The 20,241-nt window shown below is 43.0% G+C and overlaps 1 protein-coding gene across 2 annotated transcripts in view; it reads right to left on the minus strand.

Moving 5' to 3' along the window:
* THSD4 (thrombospondin type 1 domain containing 4) overlaps positions 1-20,241 on the minus strand; it is a 764,623-nt gene that overhangs the window by 274,256 nt on the left and 470,126 nt on the right. Inside the window, exon 1 of one of the 2 annotated variants that reach the window (XM_054725230.1) lies at positions 17,202-17,273. The exons of the other annotated variant lie outside the window; for it this stretch is intronic. Coding sequence (XP_054581205.1) covers positions 17,202-17,273 — 72 coding nt within the window. Of the gene's footprint in view, positions 1-17,201; positions 17,274-20,241 lie in introns of those variants that run through there. 2 annotated transcript variants of the gene reach the window in all.

The raw sequence follows: 20,241 nt of genomic DNA on the forward strand, positions 1-20,241 counted from the left end.
GTTTGTTTGCAACCAAATTTACAACTGAGTCCCTGGAGCAGAAATCAGAGATAAGGTCTCTCCCATCTCTTCCAACACATCCTTCGAGGCTGAGCTTAAGCTCTGCCTCCCTGTGAAACTCCATCCTGTGAATGTCTCTTACTTCTCAGTCATTTCAACTAACGGGTTCTCTGCACTCCGTGTAATTAGCACTTTACTACATACTTTGCTGGGTTCTAATCGTCTGCATCATATAACTGAGCAGTGGGTTACACAGGGAAGACTATGTTCCACTGGCATGCTCAAGCACCACAGTCTAGCATGGGCTCTGGAATGAAACAGAAAGAGGGGCAAATCCTGATTCTGCTTTTAGGACTATGTGATCCAAGCCATATAATGTGGGCACATCTGGGATACACATATAATGGACATCTGTGATTTTTACCTGCCAAGCATTCCTTTTTCTGGAAACATCATCCTGATATCACTCTGTGATACAGGCAGGCTGAACCCATTATCCAACTCCAGGGGTGGGCTTGGACCCAGGACTTGGGCTGGCCAATAAGCATAATTATTTCCTTGCCTGCTGTGATTGGTTTAGGGATGAGCACAAGACCTAGGTCAGCCCAATGAGAGTTAGCACTAGGAATCTGATGGTATCGCAGCCACAATCCTTTTAATCAAGATTCCAAAATCCAAAAGCCTTAAAAACATATGGGCTTTTTTGGGGGTAGGGAGGAAGAGAGGGTCTAAGTTTGATATTCAAACTCATTTGGAAGCAAATAATGACTTAATTGATATGACACTATTAATAATAGTCTTTAATTAACACTACTTAATATAAATGTTCAAACCTTTTACTCTGGATATATTCATGTATTTGACTGGAACCCTGCTTGTGGTGTTATGGAATATATGTTCCATGTTACTCTTCTAATATTAAAAAATATTACAAATTCTGAAACACATCTGGGCCCCAAGGTTTTTGGATAATAGAATGTGAACATGTATAGACTTTCTGTTTTTGCACACATTGCACCCTCTTCTTGGAAAGTTCAGCACCTCTTCCCCCAGCTTCTTCAACTGACAAATCCCTACTTATTCTATAAATGCCCCAACCTAAATATCCCCTGTGAAATACTCCCTGACTTTCCTCAGCAAAAATAGCCATGTGCTTGCTCATCTCAGTTCTGATGGCACTCAATCCATACACATGACAGCAGTTTTTACACTGCACTATAGCCTCTCTGTGCACATCTGTCCTCCTCAGTGGGCTCCAAGGAGTGAGGACCCATCTTTGCATCTTTGTTTATTTACTAGAGGCCCGGTGCACGAAATTCGTGCACCGAGGGGGGTTGTCCCTCAGCCCAGCCTGTACCCTCAATATGGGACCCCTCAAGGGATGTCCCATATGGGACCCCTCAAGGGATGTCTGACTGCCCGTTTAGGCCTGATCCCACCGGTGGGATTGGACCTAAACGGGTGAGATCGGGCCTAAACGGGCAGTCGGACATCCCTCTCACAATCCAGGACTGCTGGCTCCCAACTGCTTGCCTGCCTGCCTTCCTGATTGCCCCTAACCGCTTCTGCCTGCCAGCCTGATCACCTCCTAACCACTCTGCTGCCAGCCTGTTTGCCCCCAACTTCCCTCCTCTGCCAGCCTGGTCACCCCTAACTGCCCTCTCCTATAGGGTTGATCACCTCCAACTGCCCTCCCTTACAGGCCGGGTGCCTCCCAACTGCCCTCTCCTGCTGGCCATCTAGTGGTGGCCATCTTGTGTCCACATGGGGGCAGGATCTTTGACCACCTGGGGGCAGCAATATTGTGTGTTGCAGTGATGATCAATCTGCAGATTACTCTTTTATTAGATAGGATAGAGGCCTGGTACAGGGGTGGGGGCCAGCTGGTTTGCCCTGAAGGGTGTCCTGGATCAGGTGGGGATTCCCTTGGGGTGTGGCAGTCAGACATCCCTCTCACAATCCCCCCTGAGTGAGGGGCCTGTGGTGGTTTGCAGGCCGGCCACGCCACCTAGCAACCCAAGCAGAGGCCCTGGTATCTGGAATTTATTGACATTCTACAATTGAAACTTTGTAGCCTGGAGTGGAGACAAGCCTGGGGCTCCCTCCGAGGCCGGCAGCCATTTGTGTTGGGTTTATAATTGAAACTTTGTAGCTTTAAGCAGGTGAGCCCGGCCAGGGTGTACGGAAAGCTTTGCTTCCCCTGTTGCCGGCGGCAACCCTGGCCTGCTCTCTCAAGCTCCATTCTGTCGTCATTTGTTTGAATTTGTTTACCTTCTATAATTGAAACTTTGTAGCTTGAGTGGAGGCTTAGGCCTGGCCAGGGCAGGCAGAAAGCTTGGCTTCCTCTGTTACCTAGGAAACCTTGCTCTCTGTGGCTGTAGCCATCTTGGTTTGGGTTAATTTGCATGCTCGCTCTGATTGGATGGTGGGTGTGGCTTGTGGGCATGGCTTGTGGGTGTGTTGGAGGTATGGTCAATTTGCATATTTGTCTATTATTAGATAGGATTTTTATTTTTATTTTTTAAAGCTTTTTTTTTTTTTAGATCTCATCCATGGATATTTTGATTGTTCATATGTTTATTTAATTTATATTTATTTTTGAAAGTATGACAGATCTCCCCTTTGTTTGTGATTTTTCCCCACTGACCCCCTCCACCCTGTACCTGTCCCTTCCAGGTCTTCACACTCTATTGTCTGTGTCTATGGGCTATGCATATCTAATCTAATAATAGACAAATATGCAAATTGACCATACCTCCGACACACCCATAAGCCACGCCCACCATCCAATCAGAGCAAGTATGCAAATTAACCCAAACCAAGATGGCTACAGCCATAGAGAGCAAGGTTTCCTAGGTAACAGAGGAAGCCAAGCTTTCTGCCAGCCGTTGCAGGCCTAAGCCTCCACTCAAGCTACAAAGTTTCAATTATAGAAGGTAAACAAATTCAAACAAATGACGGCAGAATGGAGCTTGAGAGAGCAGGCCAGGGTTGCCGCCGGCAACAGGGGAAGCAAAGCTTTCCGTACACCCTGGCCGGGCTCACCTGCTTAAAGCTACAAAGTTTCAATTATAACCCCAACACAAATGGCTTCGGGCCTCGGAGGGAACCCCAGGCTTGGCTCTGCTCCAGGCTACAAAGTTTCAATTGTAGAAGGAAAATAAATTCCAGATACCAGAGCCTCTGCTTGCGTCACCAGGGGGCGTGGCCCACCTGCAAACCACCACAGGCCCCTCGCTCAGGCCGCCCCACGTCCCAAGGGAACCCCACCCTGATCAGGGACACCCTTCAGGGCAAACCAGCCGGCCCCACCCATGCACCAGGCCTCTATCCTATCTAATAAAAGAGTAATATGCAGATTGATCATCACTGCAGCACACAATATAGCTGCCCCATGTGGTCAAAGATCCTGCCCCCATGTGGACACAAGATGGCCACCACTAGATGGCCAGCAGGAGAGGGCAGTTGGGAGGCACCCGGCCTGCAAGGGAGGGCAGTTGGAGGTGATCAACCCTGCAGGAGAGGGCAGTTAGGGATAACCAGGCCGGCAGAGGAGGGAAGTTGGGGGCAAACAGGCTGGCAGCAGAGTGGTTAGGGGGTGATCAGGCTGGCAGGCAGAAGCGGTTAGGGGCAATCAGGAAGGCAGGCAGGCAAGCAGTTGGGAGCCAGCAGTCCTGGATTGTGAGAGGGATGTCCGACTGCCCGTTTAGGCCCGATCCCTGGGATTGGGCCTAAACGGGCAGTCGGACATCCCTTGAGGGGTCCCAGATTGGAGATGGTACAGGCTTGGCTGAGGAACAACCCCCCTCCGTGCACGAATTTCGTGCACCGGGCCTCTAGTATGCATATAAGTTCCCAGGTTAATCACTCTCCTCCCACCTCTTCACTTCCCTCTTCCTTCTGAAATTCATCAGTCTATTTTATTTTATTTTTTTAGAGAGAGGGGAAGGGAGAGGGAAAGAGAAAGAGAGAGAAAAAAACAACACATTGATCAGTTGCCGCCCATATACACCCTGACCGGGGATTGAAACTGAAGCTAGGTATGTGCCCTGATCAAAAATTGAACCTGCAACCTTTCTGAGTGTTTGGAACAATGCTCCAATAAACTGAGCCACCCATCCCGGGCAATCTTTACATCTTTAGTATCTGGTATAATGCCCAACGTAAACAGAGTGGTGCCCTATTATCCCTTCCCAAAGAGGAGAAAATGAGCATAAACATAATGAATTGTTGGAAGTACATAAATCCAGTTCTTTAAATGAAACAGCAGTCTCAGTTCTAATCTATTCTGCGATGCTACAAAAACTCTATTTCCCATCAATATATAAAAATAAAATGAAAACAAAATAAACCTCAGTCACTTTAGAATAGCCAACTGGCACATCAATCAAGACAACTGACAGGCCAGGGCTGCCTCCCACAAGCACATCAAACTCCACCTCTGGGCTGCTGCACAGCAAGGCCTCAATACACATTGATCATGTGGGCCCAATAGTTTATTCACCAGTCACATACATTTATGGGAGACAGGAGCAGTAACTGGGAGGAAGGGAGCTCTGGCTGGATAGCAACCTTTCATAAGGATGGCAACCTTTTCTGAGGTTATTGACAGACATACCATGAAGCATGGAAATCAGAAGCCATGTTAAGTACTCAGAATTGGGTTATTTGAACCCAATAAAAATATGCAAACTTCAAAAAATATTACTTTCTACTTCACTGTGCCTTCTTTCTCAGGAATAAGAACCCAAATAATTAAGCGTTATTTGGCTTAATCATTATGGTGGGTATCAGCTTTGAGTCTTGGCATAGAATTCTGTTAATCATCAAAATGCTTCATGATCAGAGGGCCCCTTTCATACGACAATGCTGTAGTGCTCCTCGGGGGGCAGTTAGGTTTCCACTCCCTTTGAACGGGTTTCCAGAGCCCTTAGAAGACAGTTCCAAAGGGGCTGCCTCCAGGGCACTGACTGGCCTTCCACTCCCTGTCCGCGCAGTGGAGATTCCTAGCGTGGTTTTGCTGGCGGATCCCCTAGCAAGACTCTGCTGCGTCTCTCATTTCCGAAGATCTCATCAGTCACCACACAGCTTTTCTGCTTCATTCTGACACGAAGCCTCAGTAATTGTGTGCTGCACACATGCACCTAATGTCCAGTGTGTGTACCACAGGACGACTGGGGATATAGGGATGGTTTCCCAGCCTCAGGCTGCTAGCAGGCTCACTGGGAGACAGGTATTCATGGGGTAAACTACTAAGAGAGCAAAGGAGGTCAAACCAGAAGGGAGACTTGGTGTATGGAATGTACCATGTTTCTGTGGCTCACTGAGACATGGCAACCACTTAGAACAGTGCTGAGCATACAGCAGGCTCTCTACCAGTATAAGTGATGTGTTGATGAATGCAGTGGAGACCTGGGTTCCACCTTTTCCTCCTACCTCCCCACCACCTTCCAACACACTCAGATGGTAGATGTACAAATCTAACCATCACTACAGGGTCAGGATTTGAAAAACAAACTGTACACAGCGGAGCTCTCTTCCAAATAGCTTTGAACACATTTAACATATCTGGTTTAACTTTGCTGCCATGAAGATTTAAAGCCATAATCACTCTCTTTTAAGTTATCCCCAAGTTTTCATTTTCCCAAAGGTCTTAGATGCTATAACTAGGTCCATCACGATTATGCTGCTTCTAGACTATTCACCCTCCAGGTCTGGGTTGAGCAACTGTGTGGTCTTGGGCAAGCCATATAACCTCCCAACGATTTACTTTCCTTCTACATAAAATAAGTGGGTTGTACTAGATTATCTCTAAGGTTCTTTCTCAAATAATGATTCAAGGGAGAGTGGAATTTGGTATTTAATACCACTTTTGACTCCAGGAAAGACAGAGTGTTTTTTATTCACCTTTTTGCTAAGAAAGACACAGTGATCTCCTCGCCTTTACCAACTGGGAATATGGTTAACTTGTCTTAGCATTAGGAACCCTATTTTTGTTCTTTCTCCTTTTTCAACTGCCCACCCTTATGTTCCCATTTGCAAGCATCCTAGATATTTTCTCCTTTCTTTCCTACTCAAAGCCTTTGTCTCCATAAGATCTGGCTAAGGAATTTGGAGCCACATTTTAGATTCTTGACTACAAACCTCCTCTCTTTAGTATTTCCTGATTTTTGTCCTGTTCTCAAGGATACTTCCCTCATTCTCTCTCATTCCTCTCACTTTATATTCTGTTATAATTTTACAATAACTCCTTGTAGATTTACACAATTTATCTGGCCTGAGAAATCCTCCATTAGGCTTGAGAGATCAAATAGCTTTATACATGGAGCGTCTGCTATTCAACAGACACTTTACAGAAATTACCTCCTTAATCTTCACCAAAATTCTATGATGTTGACACAATCCTCCCCATTTTAAAGATGAAGGGGATGATGCTTAGAGTCACTTAGCCTAAGAAGGATGTGCAGAACAGAGATCCAAGCTCAGGCTTGTGTGTCTCAAAGCTGTGGTCTTCTCCCCTCTATTTATGACATTACAGGGGTTCCTGATGTGCATCTGTACTTCAGTGGTCACTCAGATTAAGAAAATAGTAAGTTGAAACATATTTAAGAAATCATTTAGTTTTAGTGACTTCCAGTAGACCTAAGAAATATGAAAACATATCCACAGAAGAAAGGAATAATATAATGATATGGAAGAATGCACTCATATTATATACATCTATATTTATAATAAAACTAGTGGCATGGTGCATGAAATTTGTGCACATTAAAAGGGAATTAATTAGAGGAAATATTTTAATATTGCCATTTGCCATTTCTCTATAATAGAAGTGTCAGAGATGAAAGAAAATTAGTAAAATGTATATGAAAATCTCCCTCCTATCAGAGTCTGGGGCGTGCCACGGGACCCAGAGTCAAGTCCCTGCCCATCCGCTTGCACCTCGAAATCGCGCGAGACCCAGACCCGGCAAGCCCCACCCCCATCAAGCCCCACCGGGGGGTGCAGCCTCAGGTCCACCGTCAAGCCCTGCTGGGTGGGGGGGCGCAGCCTCAGGTCCCCTGGCCCAGACTCAGGTCCCCCAGCCATGACGCGAGGGCATATTCCTTATAAGCCATTGGGATATTAACACCCCCTTTTGATAGATGAGAAAACAGAGGTCTAGAAAACCGTTTGCCCAGTAAACATATATTGAGAGAAAAAGGAAAAGGAAGGGAAAAAAAGGATAAATGTGTCTTAAAAAGGGTCAAGATGGCAGACTGAAATAAGGTCTTTGTTTTTCTGTTTTCTTTTGTGAAAATTAATAAACAGAAACCTCATTTAATATGGAGAAGAGAGGCTAAAAGGGAGAACTGTCATGCACCTGTCACTCAACACACACTACTGACCCCAACAGAACCAGAAGTACCTTGCATCTTCAATCACATTACTACCTCTACCTCAACAATAGGAAGGAAAAATTCCTTTTCACCCGGTAACAGCTCAGCCAGTGGGAGACTGCCATGTCTCAGCCAATGAAAAGTCATTACACTTTGAAATTTCAGTTTCCTCCAATGAACTCTTCCTTTACAACAGCCCCTCCCAAGTCCATAAAAGAGTATTCCTCTCCTTTGTTTTTCTGGACTTGCACATGGTTCACCATTAGACCACATGTCCCAAATTGCCGTTCTTATTGTTCTCCAATAAACCTATTTTTCTGGAGAAATATCTATTTGTTTAAGGTCAACACATACTAAAATTCCATTCTAATGGCAGAATAGACACACATGTTGTAACAACTATAAAAAAAGAAAGAACACAATCAGCCAATAAAACATTTTGAGGATTTTTTTGGATATTATAAAGTTTATGTTGATCAGAAACCATAGTAGAAGAAACTATCAAAACAGACTATTACAGAAATAGAAAAATTCTAAATTCAGAAATGACAGGTACAGAAACTACAGGGAGGAGAGACCATTGAGCAAGAGTGGTTACTAACAGGACTGCCCAAAGGACAGTGAGGTCAGTCATGCCCCATCTCCCCCACAGACCAACAGAACATCTGGTGGGAGATTTCAACCTCTTTCTCTCTCAGTGATAGATGAAGCAGGCAAACATAAGCAAAGGTATAGAAGACCTGAACAACTCAATCTATAACCTTAATTTTAGAGATATATAAAAAGTCCCTGTAACCACTTACTAAGAACATTTTTATCAAGCACACCTGGAATGTTTACAAAGACTGTCCATGTACTAGGCCATTGAACATGTCAAAAAAAATCAGCATTACATATACTGTATTCTCTAACCACAATACAATCAAGTTAGCGATGTGTGGGCCATACTTTTAATATATATATATGTATTTCAGAGAGGAAGGGAGATAAAAACATCAATGATAAGAGAGAATCATTGATTGGCTGCCTCCTGCAGGCTCCTGACTAAGGATAGAGCCTGCAACCAGGGCATGTGCCCTGACTGGAATTGAACCATGACCTCCTGGTTCATAGGTCGATGCTCAACCACTGAGCCACAATGGCAGGGTGATACTTTTGAAAATATAATTAAATAATGCATGGGTCAGAGAAAATATCATAATGACAATTTTTAAAAACAGTTAAAACTGAATAATAATAAAAATAATATATTAATCTATATATAAAATATATCAATAATTTCAATAGACAGAGACAATGCATTAAAGTTCAACACTTATTCATGTTAAAAAAAATAAGTCTCTTACCAAACCAGAAGAGGGTTTATAGACCTGATAAAGTGTGTAAACACTGAAAACTTCATTTTTAATGGTAAAATGTTATAAATATACTCTTTAAGTCAGAACAAAACAACATGGCCTTATTCAACATTTTACTAGAGATATTAGCCTGTGTTACAAGAATAAAAAGAAACAAGGTATAAGAATTGGAAAAGGAAAAAAAGAAAAAGGTCATTATTTACTGATGACATGATTATGTACTTAGAAATTATAAAAATTCCACAGTTTATGTAATATTAAAACACATTTTTTTATCCTCACCGGAGGATATGTTTACTGATTTGAGGGAGAGAGGGAAGGAGGGAGGAAGGGTTAAAAGGAAGGAGGGAGGAAGGGAGGGAGGGAAAAAGACAGAGAGAGTGAGAGAGACAGAGAGAGAGAGAGGTAAGAATGACATTGATCAGTTGCCTCCTGCACATGCCCCAACCAAGGATCAAACCCACAACCTTTGTGGTGTACTGTCTGAGATTGCGCTCCAACTAACTGAGCTACCCGGCTGGGGCCAGACAACTGATTTAAATTAGAGTTTAGTAAGTTGCTTGGATATAAGATCATTTGCATTTCTAACATTAGCAACAAACCAAAAATTAATTTAAAAATGTATACATAATTTACAATAAAAATATAGCAAAGTAGCTAGGACTAAATCTAAATTAAAGATGTGTAAAATCTTTATGTAGAAAATGATAATTTACTGAAAAGCTTCAAAGAAGACTGAAATAATGTAAAGCTTCTATTATATTAATGGATAGGATGGATCAATATTGGAATGATGTTAGTGCCCTCATATCTATAGATTCAATACAATTCTGATAAAAATTCTTGAAGGATTTTTTTTTAAATTGCTGAATTAATTTCAAATTTTAGAAAGAAGAGCAAATATCTAATAATAGCAAAGATACTCCCAAAGAATAAAAATAAGGTGGATGGGCATCAACAGTTAGTCCTGCATTATTTCATTATCAATATGGAAAAGAAAAACAGATCTCTTATTCACAGAACACAGAAAAACCAATTATAAATGTGTTAAAGACAAATGTGAAATGCAAGACTTCAATAATTTCAGAGAATATAGGAGAATATCTCTATAACCTTGAGATAAATAATTTCTTAAGACATAGAGAGTGTTAACATAAATAAAACTGATAAATTCAAACATGCTAAAACTGAGGACTTTCATTTATTAACTGATACCATTAGTTTTCAAATACAAGCCACAAACTGGAGAAAATATTACATGGAATAACTAGCAAAGATTCATATTAAAAATATATTTAATATATTTTTATTGATTTCAGAGAGAAAGGGAGAGGGAGAGAGAGATAGAAACATCAATGATGAGAGAGAATCATTAATTAGCTGCCTCCTGCACACCCCCTACTGGGATCGAGCCTGCAACTGGGCATATGCCCTTGATCAGAATTGAACCTGGGACCCTCTAGTCCACAGGCTGATGCTCTATCCACTGAGCCAAACCAACTAGGGCCAAAATATGTATTTTTAAAAACCCTACTATCAAGTGTGAGAAATCAAAGAACCAAATTTAAAATCAGGAAATAGAAATGAATAAACATTTAACAGAAGAGGAAAACATGAATATCTTGTAGACATATACAAATTACAGTGTAACAATAGTTCAGGGAAATGTCAAATAACACACACCAATAATACTTTATACCCATTAGAGTATCAAAAATTAACTTGCCTGACAATGCCAAATATTGATAAGGAGATAGGTCATTGAGAACCCTTATGTACTGCGAGTGGACGTAAAAACTGACACAGCCACTTTAGAAATAAATTTGACATTACCTTGTAGAGTTAAACACATACTCTATGTCCCAGTAACTCAATTCTTAAGTATAGACCCTAAAGGAACCCTTACACACATATATGAAGAGATATGTTCCAAATGTTCATATCAGCATTGTTTACAATAGAAATAAAAGCACCCTGGAAAGAACTCAACTATCAACAGGAAAAAAGATGGCATGTTACATAGAAGAATACAATACTATGTAGCAGGAAAAATCCATAGCTACATGCATCATCATGAATAATTAAAAATCTAATGAATATTTATAGAACACAAAACCAAACACTTCATTCATTCATTCATTCATTCACTTATTTATTTATTTTTTGGGAGAGAGAGAGAGAGAGAGAGAGAGAGAGAGAGAAACATCGACTTGTTCCATTTATTTGTGTATTCATTGGTTGATTCTTGTATGTGCTCTGAATGGGGATTAAACCAACAAACTTGGCCGATCAGGATGGTGTTCTAACCAACTGAGCCAACGAGCCAGGGCTACATTATTTACAGATACATATATATGTGAAAAATTATTAAAACAAAAAGCAAGGAAATGACAACCGTAAAATTCAGGATGATGGTTCTCTTTGCGGGAGAGAAGTGAGGAAGATATACCTGGAGAATGGCACACAGTATTGGGAATGCTTTATTTCTTTATTTGGGTGATGAGTTCATAGGTGTTTGTTTTATTATTCTGCTTCGTAACTTGCTTATATGTTACATTTATTTTTCTATATATATTAAATATTACACATTTTTTAGAAATAAAAGAAAAGATAGTCAAAGACCATCCCTCCACAGAAGGGCTGGGTTTTTGACCAAGTTCAACAAACCTTCAAGAAATGGCTAATTCCTCTGTTACTGACACTGTTTCAAAGCACACTAAAAGATGAGAAACTTCTGAATTTATTTTACAAAGCTAACAAAACCCTAGAGTAGTACACAATAAAACAGAGCCATGAACCAACAGTACTTATAAAAAAAGAAGACAAAATTCAAAATATTCACAAATCAAATATAATAGCAGATTTGATGAGTAAATCACCATGATTAAGATAGTTAGTTCTGAGAATGCAAAGACAGTCCAACATTAAGAAATCTGTTAATATAATTCACTATATAATTAGGTTAAAGGAGAAAACCATATGAGTATTTTGATGAAGTCAAACAATATTTGGTAAAATTCAACAATCATTCCTGGTAAAAACTTAGACGGGAACTTATAACTAGATAAAATTTATCTACTTGAAACATCTGGCAGGCATTACACATAGTGATGAAATATTAAAAGTTCTCCCATTTAAACTTGGAAAAAACAAGAGCGTTCACTTTCACTGCTACAGTTCAACAATGTACACTGCAGGTCCAGCAATCACAAGACAAGAGGTAGAAACAAGAGGCACCAGCTATCAGAAAAGAAGCAAAACACATCTAGCCATATGACTTGAGACATTTTTATATTTTTAAATTATGAAAGTTGCAAGTCATAGGCATTATTTGCAAGTTGTAGGCATAATACACACATATTTGCATAAACATACACATATGCACATACCCTTATGCTTAAACATGTGTAGACATGATTCTGGAAGGACAAATGCTAAATTGCTAACAATGGTTTCATCTGAGGCAGGAAGAAGGAGGGGAGGGAGTGAAGGTAAAGAGAAGCCTCTAACTTCCTATTCCCCGTGTTTCTTTATTGCGTGATTTGTTTCTACAACAACAGCTTTCATAATTAAAAAAATAAAAATGTCAACAGTCATATGGCTAGATGTGATTGACCCAAGGCTCAATCAAACTCAGGTCTTGCTTTACCAAGTTAGTTCCACATAGTTGGTTTTTTATGTTAAATAGAGAGTGAAGAAAAGGGGGAGCTGCTAAGAGCTGTGCAAGAGGAATCAATCATCACAGGCATTCCATTGACACTGCTCTCCTATTTGCTACCACTAACACTCCAGGGACTAATAAAGATGGCCAGCTTTTTATAGAGGCTATCACTGCCTACAAAGCAACTCTACGTTCATTATTTAATTTGATTTAATTCTTTAAAAATTTTTCAAAAATCTATGACCAAGAAAACGGCCCACAGTGGTCATCTAAATGACGTGCCATAAAAGATAATCTTAAGAACGTAGACATGGAATTTCTAGAAGCTTCAAAGGCACAGAGAAAAACTCTACCTCTTGGGATCCAGGCGACTCCTGCCACATGTCCTCACAATGCGTGCCCCCGTATCTGAGCTAAGCATTGTTTCAGCTGTGTTCTCATTTATGGGGCTCTATCGATCCTTTCCCTCTGCCTGGAATGTCCTTCCCCGCCCCCACTCTTTTCCACTTAAAATGCCTACTCATTCACAGACCTGACCTGACTGTTCTCCTTAAAAAAGACCCACTTACGATGTTGGCCATTGGCTGGCCTCTGGGAACTTGGATTTTGAGGCGGGGGGGGGGGGGAGTGTTCCCAACATTCCCAGAACTGACAAGAGTGGCTCACTGTGCCCACACTGGACAGACAGTGCGATTTGTACTGAACCCCTGCTTCCCTTCTGGGAGTCCATAATGTTGGTAGAGGGCAGGTAGAGGGTGCCTCTGCGGCCAGCACCCAATAAAACCCTAGGTGCTGAGTCTCTAACAAGCTTCCCTGGTTGGCAACCTTTTGCGTGTTGTCACACCATCGCTAGGGAATCAAGTGTGTCCTGTGCCTCCACGGGAGAAGCGCCTTGGAAGCTGGTGCCTGGCCTCCCCGCTCCGCCCCATGCACCGTTCTTTCTCTGTTCACTTTGTCGGTGGAATAGCTCAGAGCTGTGGGTGCACCCATGTGCTGGTTATCAAATCACTGAACCTGGGGGTTGTCCTGAGGACCTCAAACACACAACCCTTCAAGACTCAGTTCAATAGGCATGGTTTGTGGAATCTTTTCACTTTCTTAGGCAGATTTTGTTGCTTCTTTGCATCCGCTCTTGCAGTTAGAAAGAGACCTTCTTATTGCATGACCACTGTTTGCACATATAAGCTCATCAAAGACAAAGACCTTACTTTCCCCCTTGCTTTTTACAGCACCCTGATAGCATCTGCAAAGCAACTGCAGTACCAGCCAATGAAGGCTGTTTGCTGTGGCACACCAAGGTCAGAGCTCCACACATACTATCACACTTATTCCTTTCAACCACCCCTTAAAGTAGCTACCATCGTCTTCATTATAGAGATGGGGGAAACCCAGAGGGTTACAAATAGGTGTTAAATGAGTGAATTAGTCACCTAAAGAACATCATTTTAGCCCTTAGGAATGACTTGGATGAGCTGCACTTCAGTGTTCCAGCTATTAACTCATGTGCTCTCCACCTTAGCATGTGCTCTAAGCTTTTGATGAGGACAGTACCTACTAGAGTGAAATGTCAGTCCCTCACCTGCCCTCCACCCCAGCCACCCCCTCCCCATTCCTTGTATATCCTTCCAGAGAGAGGACAAACAAATATGTTAACTCATTTTACACAACAGTCGCGTTTTATACACATTGTTCTGCAACTTGCTTTTCTTACCGAACAACATATTCTGGTGGTCATTTCATATCAGCACAGAAAGAGCAACTTCATTCTTTTGACCATCTGCACACTGTTCCTTACCAAGGGACATTAGGGCAGCTGCAACAATCCAATTATGAAAAAATGGCTCACAGAATATTTTGCACAGTCAGAGTGGAGCTATGATAATGTATTAAAAAATGGAAAAAGCAGGGTCAAAGAGATGCTTATTATTTATTTATTGCTTTTTTAAAGGGTACAATATCTAATCCCAAAACATGATCATCACCACAAAAGAAATACCATACTCATTAGCAGCTAAGATTTTAAAATTTTTTATAGATTTTGCCAAATTGTTTCATCAAAACTAAAATAAACATCTTTTTGATTCACTTCTGGGTACTGTACTTATCTCACCACAATACATGGAATCTTACAGGTTTCTAGCTGCCTCTCCCTCCCCCTCCCCATCTATAACAGTATCTTATTGATCTTATTGATTTCACCTGAGAAAGCAAGTTCAAGTTTAGGAAAGACAATACCCCCTCCCAAATTTTACTGCATCCTACAAAGAAGCTGGACCCTGCCATGCTTCCCACACTGAAAAACACACCAAAAATGCGGCCGACCTTTCAGTCCTTTACATTCTTTTAGGGGAGGTGTGCAGTCTGTACAGCTAACACCACTGCTATCCTAATTTTGACAAGGACAGGCTTCTAGCGTCCTCAGAGTTCTGCAACCAGAACGTGAAAGAAGGAATAGTCCTTTGTGTTTATCCTGCAACCCGGGCTCTGACACCATGCCAGGTTGTTCTGTCCTTGGATGTCAATCGTTAGTGCCAACAGTGCCAGCAACAGGATGCCAATGAGGCTTGCTTTGAATTACACTCTCTCCTCCCACCACTGCCAGCCCCTGCTTATCGGGAAGGACCTCACACCCTAGAAAACTGACAGAGTCTGCTGAGGGCTTCCAGCCCCATGCTGAGAGCACAGCCAGCCAAGCACTGTGCTCCGGTGCAGGCTTTCTTCTCCTCTCTTCCTTCCCCTCGTGTGTTTTTATGAACATCCAAAGGGGAGATAATTAAAACCGGCAAGAAAGCCAGCTGGCAGAGAAAAAGGAAATCTTGGTGACTTGGGGGCGACGCCACATGATTATGGGTGAGTTTCATAAGTAACTCGGCAATAAAAAACAGCCTCTTATAAATAAACGCCACATTCTTCAAAGATCCATATGAGCGACATTCTTTTTAAGGAGGGAGGAGGTGCTATTCATGTTCCTCCCTCATCATTTTATTTCCAACAAGGGGAAAGGAATCCCACTAATTGTACAATTTCCTAGGAGCACGGTGGTTATGGAGCCAAAGCTTTGCAGTGTGTGCACTGCAGCACACACATACAGGGAAGAAAGGCACACAGGGGTCCTTATTTAGCACAGCAGAGGAGAACAAAGAGGCAGAAGGGCAGGCATCTCATCACTTAGGATGGGTTTCTGGCTACTAGGTGCACACACACTTTAATCCTGCCTTCCTCTCCCAGGTGCTGAGTGCCGCCTGCACAGTATCAAGCTTTGGGTGAGCCTGTGCAATCCCCTTTCATTCTTCCTCTGCTTTGCTGATTGTAATGTGAAACAGCCGCTCTCGCCTCTCTGCATGTGACACAGGCTGGAGGCACACACATTCCAGAGTGGCCTTCCCCAGAAGCCAGCTGTGTGCAGGTAACTGAAGCCTGCCCTTGGCCCTGCTGGTAATAAGAGTAATTGGCACGCAACTGAGGGCTGCTGGAGCGCTGTGATTTGCTCTGTACGGGGTCTCCCCTGACCACATGCACATGCAGCGGCGATAGAAATATTTTCCGTATGAGCTCTCCTCTCACATGCCAGAGTGCTCTAGGCTGTTAGGCTGGCCCATTTGTCATTTACTCCGCACAATGAAAAATCAATAGGGAAGTTGTGAACTTCAACTACAACTAAAGGGCAATGGTTTGCTTTCAGCTTCCAGCATCACTAACCCATTCAGTTCCTTCTGTTCCCATTCAAGACCTCGGTTCCCCCACAGGCCCAGAAAATATCTGCAGAGCAAAAGACAGGGGGAACTCATAGGCTAAAAGCCTAGAACAAGTGACACTTTCCCGCACGCCTTGAGCCACAGATCTATTTGAGCAGAGTAACAGGCCAGCTGAAACCACAGCAGCCTTGCAGGGGGTTGGGGGGCTCTCTCCCTCCCTCCGTTTAGGAGAGGGGACGTACTTACTTTAAGCTTGCAGAGCCGGCTCCATCCTGACAATGCCAACAAAAGACAAAGCTGCAATGTGGCTCCAAGGCCTTTTGAGGAGACACACTTTCACTTGGCTTTTCAAAGAGCAACATGGAAAGGCTGTCCTTTCATTACTCAGGCCTCTGACTTTCCAGCAGCGTAAGCAGTGTAAGAAGTGGACGCGGTAAATTTGTTGCAGGCGAGGGTGGATACATCTATGTGCTTCCCTCTCCGGCTGGTAACCATCCCTTCCAGTCTCTGCCTGCATTAAAAACTGGCACCTATAGGCATCTATGATGTTCAGAACTGTTTGCAGCAAACATATAAGCTGAACCAATGTGAACAAATCATCCTCACGGGACTTCAACATTCCTCCTTCTGTGGTAGGTCTGGACACACTTCTTGCCCTGATATGTATCATAGTCCTTCTTCAAACCTGTGACAGAAAGTTAAGCACAGATTTTCCCAAGGGCATCAAAGCCTACAAGGAGGAAAAGTAATGCAAACGCAGTTTCTCCAGCATGCAGAACCGTGCCTTGGGCGGGAACCTGACCTGCACGTTGTCTTCCTTCCGCAGCGGCAGAAGTGTGCACCCCCAGACTCTGTCATCAAAGCCATGCCATCTCCCCTGGGTGGCAACTGTACCACCTCAGAATGAGATTTTAGAAATTATGGGGCTCTTCAAGAAGAAAACAAGTCTGCTTATAAGAAATGGCAGGAAAGCCTAAAACAGCAGTATAAAAAGCATTACTCTTTGCATACCATAAACGCCCATTCCCTGATTCCTGTTGATAGATAGAAAAGGAAATATAATGCTGACAAAAATACAACTTCTGACAAGATATTTTATTTGGCTTACCTCTCCCCCAGGTCTTGCTAACACTGCTGTTTGAACGTGGAGCAATGTTAATATCAGGTAGCTGACAAACATTATTACCCAAAGTTAGAACTACCCTAGAGGAGAGCTCCGGCTGCCAAGTGCTAACAGCTAGCAGATGCACTTGTGTCCCGGGATTCCAGCCCTGGAGTTCCGCTAGGCACCGTGCTGTTCCCTCTGCTCTCCCTCACTGTACTACCCGGAGCTCCAGCTCAGCCTCTGCTTGGGAGAAAACTGGTAAGCTGATCTCTTCATGTAATAACTTCTCCCGGATGGGGGAGGGGACAGGGCCAGCTGGGAGCTGGGGGCTGCCTTTAACAGAAAGCAGAAAGGGGAGGGACAGAAATGATCAATGTGGAGTTCTGCATCTGGTCTCATTCATGAAAAGGCTCCAAGGTAAGCACTCCACATGCAGGGGGCGACTCCTGCTTAGTCAGCTGAGGCAGGCAGGAGGCGGTGGGCTGCTGCGGCGGAATGAGCTGCAGGCTGGCTGGGAGCTGGGAGCTGGGAGACCCGGGCCCTCCTAGCCCAGCATCTACTGCCCACGAGCTGTGTGTGCCTGGACAAGTTGCTCACCCTGTGTAGGCAACAGCTGGTTTTTTCACTGATATAATCAAGGGTTGGGTAGATAACTTCTGAGTTCCCTTTAAATTCTGGCTTCATGGATGGCTACAGAAATGTAGGCAGGCAAAGGCTGCATTATCAAGGACAGCCTCAAAGAGAAAAAGTCACAAGGATGCCGTGTGTGTATGCACTGACCATATGGACATGATGGATAGGAACTGGGGAAGCCACTAGATTCCCCTCTTGCTGCCTCCCTGGGTCACCTAAAGAAGAGCTAGAGGAATTACAGCCGACAGTAAGGTGGGAACAAGTGGGGCCCAGGTATGAAGCAGTACTGGCAGAACACACTGAGAACCCTCTGGGTAGAGGCAGGTGAACCAGGCTGGGACTTGGGGCACAGGCAACACGGGAGCAAACTGTGGAGCAGGTGTTGCTAAAGCCACTTGAGGCACACCTTAGCGGCCAGCTCTTACTGTGAAATATAGGGCTCAAGGTGTGAAAAAGGTGGAGAAGCCATCCGATAGTGAAGCAGAGTACCCTCCACCTTGTATAAAAAAACTGCTGTTTGAAACTCTGCTATTGTTAGATAGTCCCTAGTCCTGTAAAATCTATCGTTATAAACTCTGTCACTTTAAGACAGTCTGTTATTCTGTAAAATGACTTTGTTTTTAGATCAAATAATAGAAAAAGATAAACGTAACTGTCTGACCTTGCAATCTAGCCATCCAATGTAATAGACTAAAATGGACTAGTACTGATAATAATTATGACAAGTACAAACTCATTATGTATTCAAGGTTACAACTATCTGTAACAATAACTCACACAGAGCCCTTTGTAATATCTGCAAACAAAGAGGCTCGAAAAGTATAAATATGAGACACTTCCTCTATGTCGGGGCTCAGAGATTTGGAAAAAGACACCTCCCTCTGGGCCACGCCCAATAAATGACTCCTAATTAATTGGCTCATTAAGGCGTCTTGTATCTCATTCGATGATTTACAATACAACAATAGTAGGTGCTACTTAAAATGGGCACAAGGAACATTCTGAGGCTGTTGGTGGCCACAGAGGCCAGGATGACTGCACAGTGCCGTGGAAACAGCCTGGGGCCCTGGAACCCAGCAGACCCCTTCAAACCCCAGCTCTGCTACGGACTCCCTGGGAGTCTGTGGGTGACCACTTAATGCAGTGAGCCCCAGCTGTGAAGTGTGGAAATGCCATCTGATGGTTATGATGATTATCAATTAGGTCAAGTAGGCACAAGCCTTGGCATTGTTCCTGATACACAGTAAGTGCTAAATATGCTGGCTTCCTCTTTGATCTAAATAATGATCAACACCCAGTCCCAGAGAGTAAATTAATAAACACTTGAAAAGCTTCAGGTTGTGGGCATTTTCCTGCATTAATGGGGAAACTTTAAACCAAACTGTCACTTGTTGCCATCTCAGGGTGTTTATTTTCACCATTCACATGCCAATTTAGTAGTGGGGAGTCATTTGAGTGAGCTGGGTAGAGGGACTTACAATCTCTTTCTCCAGAAGGTACGGTAAAGATATCTCCAGTTAGAGGAAAGGAAGGAAAATTCATCATCATTATTATTGTCTGTTCTACTTGGTGACTGAAGGGGCACTGTCTTCTACTCAGTAACTTTACCACCAATGCAGGATTGTCTGAGAAAGTCAAAGTTCTTGAAAGTCCAGGGGTCTTGCGTAGTCCAGGGGCTGAGGAACTTCCTGTAAAGGGCCAGATAGTAAATACTTTCTGTTTGCAGACTATATGGTTTCTGTGGCAACTACTCAACTCTGCTGCTGCCACCGCACAAAAGCAGCCCCAGGCAAATGCAGGAAGGACCAGGCTGTGTTCCAATAAAACTTTACTTACAGAAACAGGCAGCAGGCCAGTCTTGGCCACAGTTCATCAGTCCCTGGTCTAGACACTTCCCAATCATCCTTCCGCTCACTGCAAGCTGACTTTTGACCTCTACTCCACTACAAGAACCCCAGAAATGTCACCAGTGGCTCCTGTGTCATGAAATAAACACAAAGGATGATTTCTTAGAGCTTATCTTATTTGAGTTCTTTACCAAATTGACCAGTAATTTTTCATATTGTGATAAAATACACAACATAAAATTTACCATTTTTACTACTTTTAAATGTACAGTTCAGTGGCATTAAGTATATTCACAATGTTGTGTAACCATCACCAGAACTTTTTCATCATCCCAAACAGAAACTCTATATTCATTACATAACTCCCCAGGCCTCCTCCCCCAAATCCTGATAACCTCTATTCAACTTTCTGTTTCCATGAATTTGCCTATTCTTGGTTTCTCATATAAATGGAACCATAGAGTATTTGTCCTTTTATACTGGGCTCACTGCACTGAGCATAATGTTTTCAAGGTTCACCCACGTGAATGTATCAGAGCTTAATTCCTTTTGAAGGCTGAGCA

The sequence above is a fragment of the Eptesicus fuscus genome, chromosome 2 (assembly GCF_027574615.1).
Source record: "Eptesicus fuscus isolate TK198812 chromosome 2, DD_ASM_mEF_20220401, whole genome shotgun sequence".
Classification (NCBI taxonomy): Eukaryota; Metazoa; Chordata; class Mammalia; order Chiroptera; family Vespertilionidae; genus Eptesicus; species Eptesicus fuscus.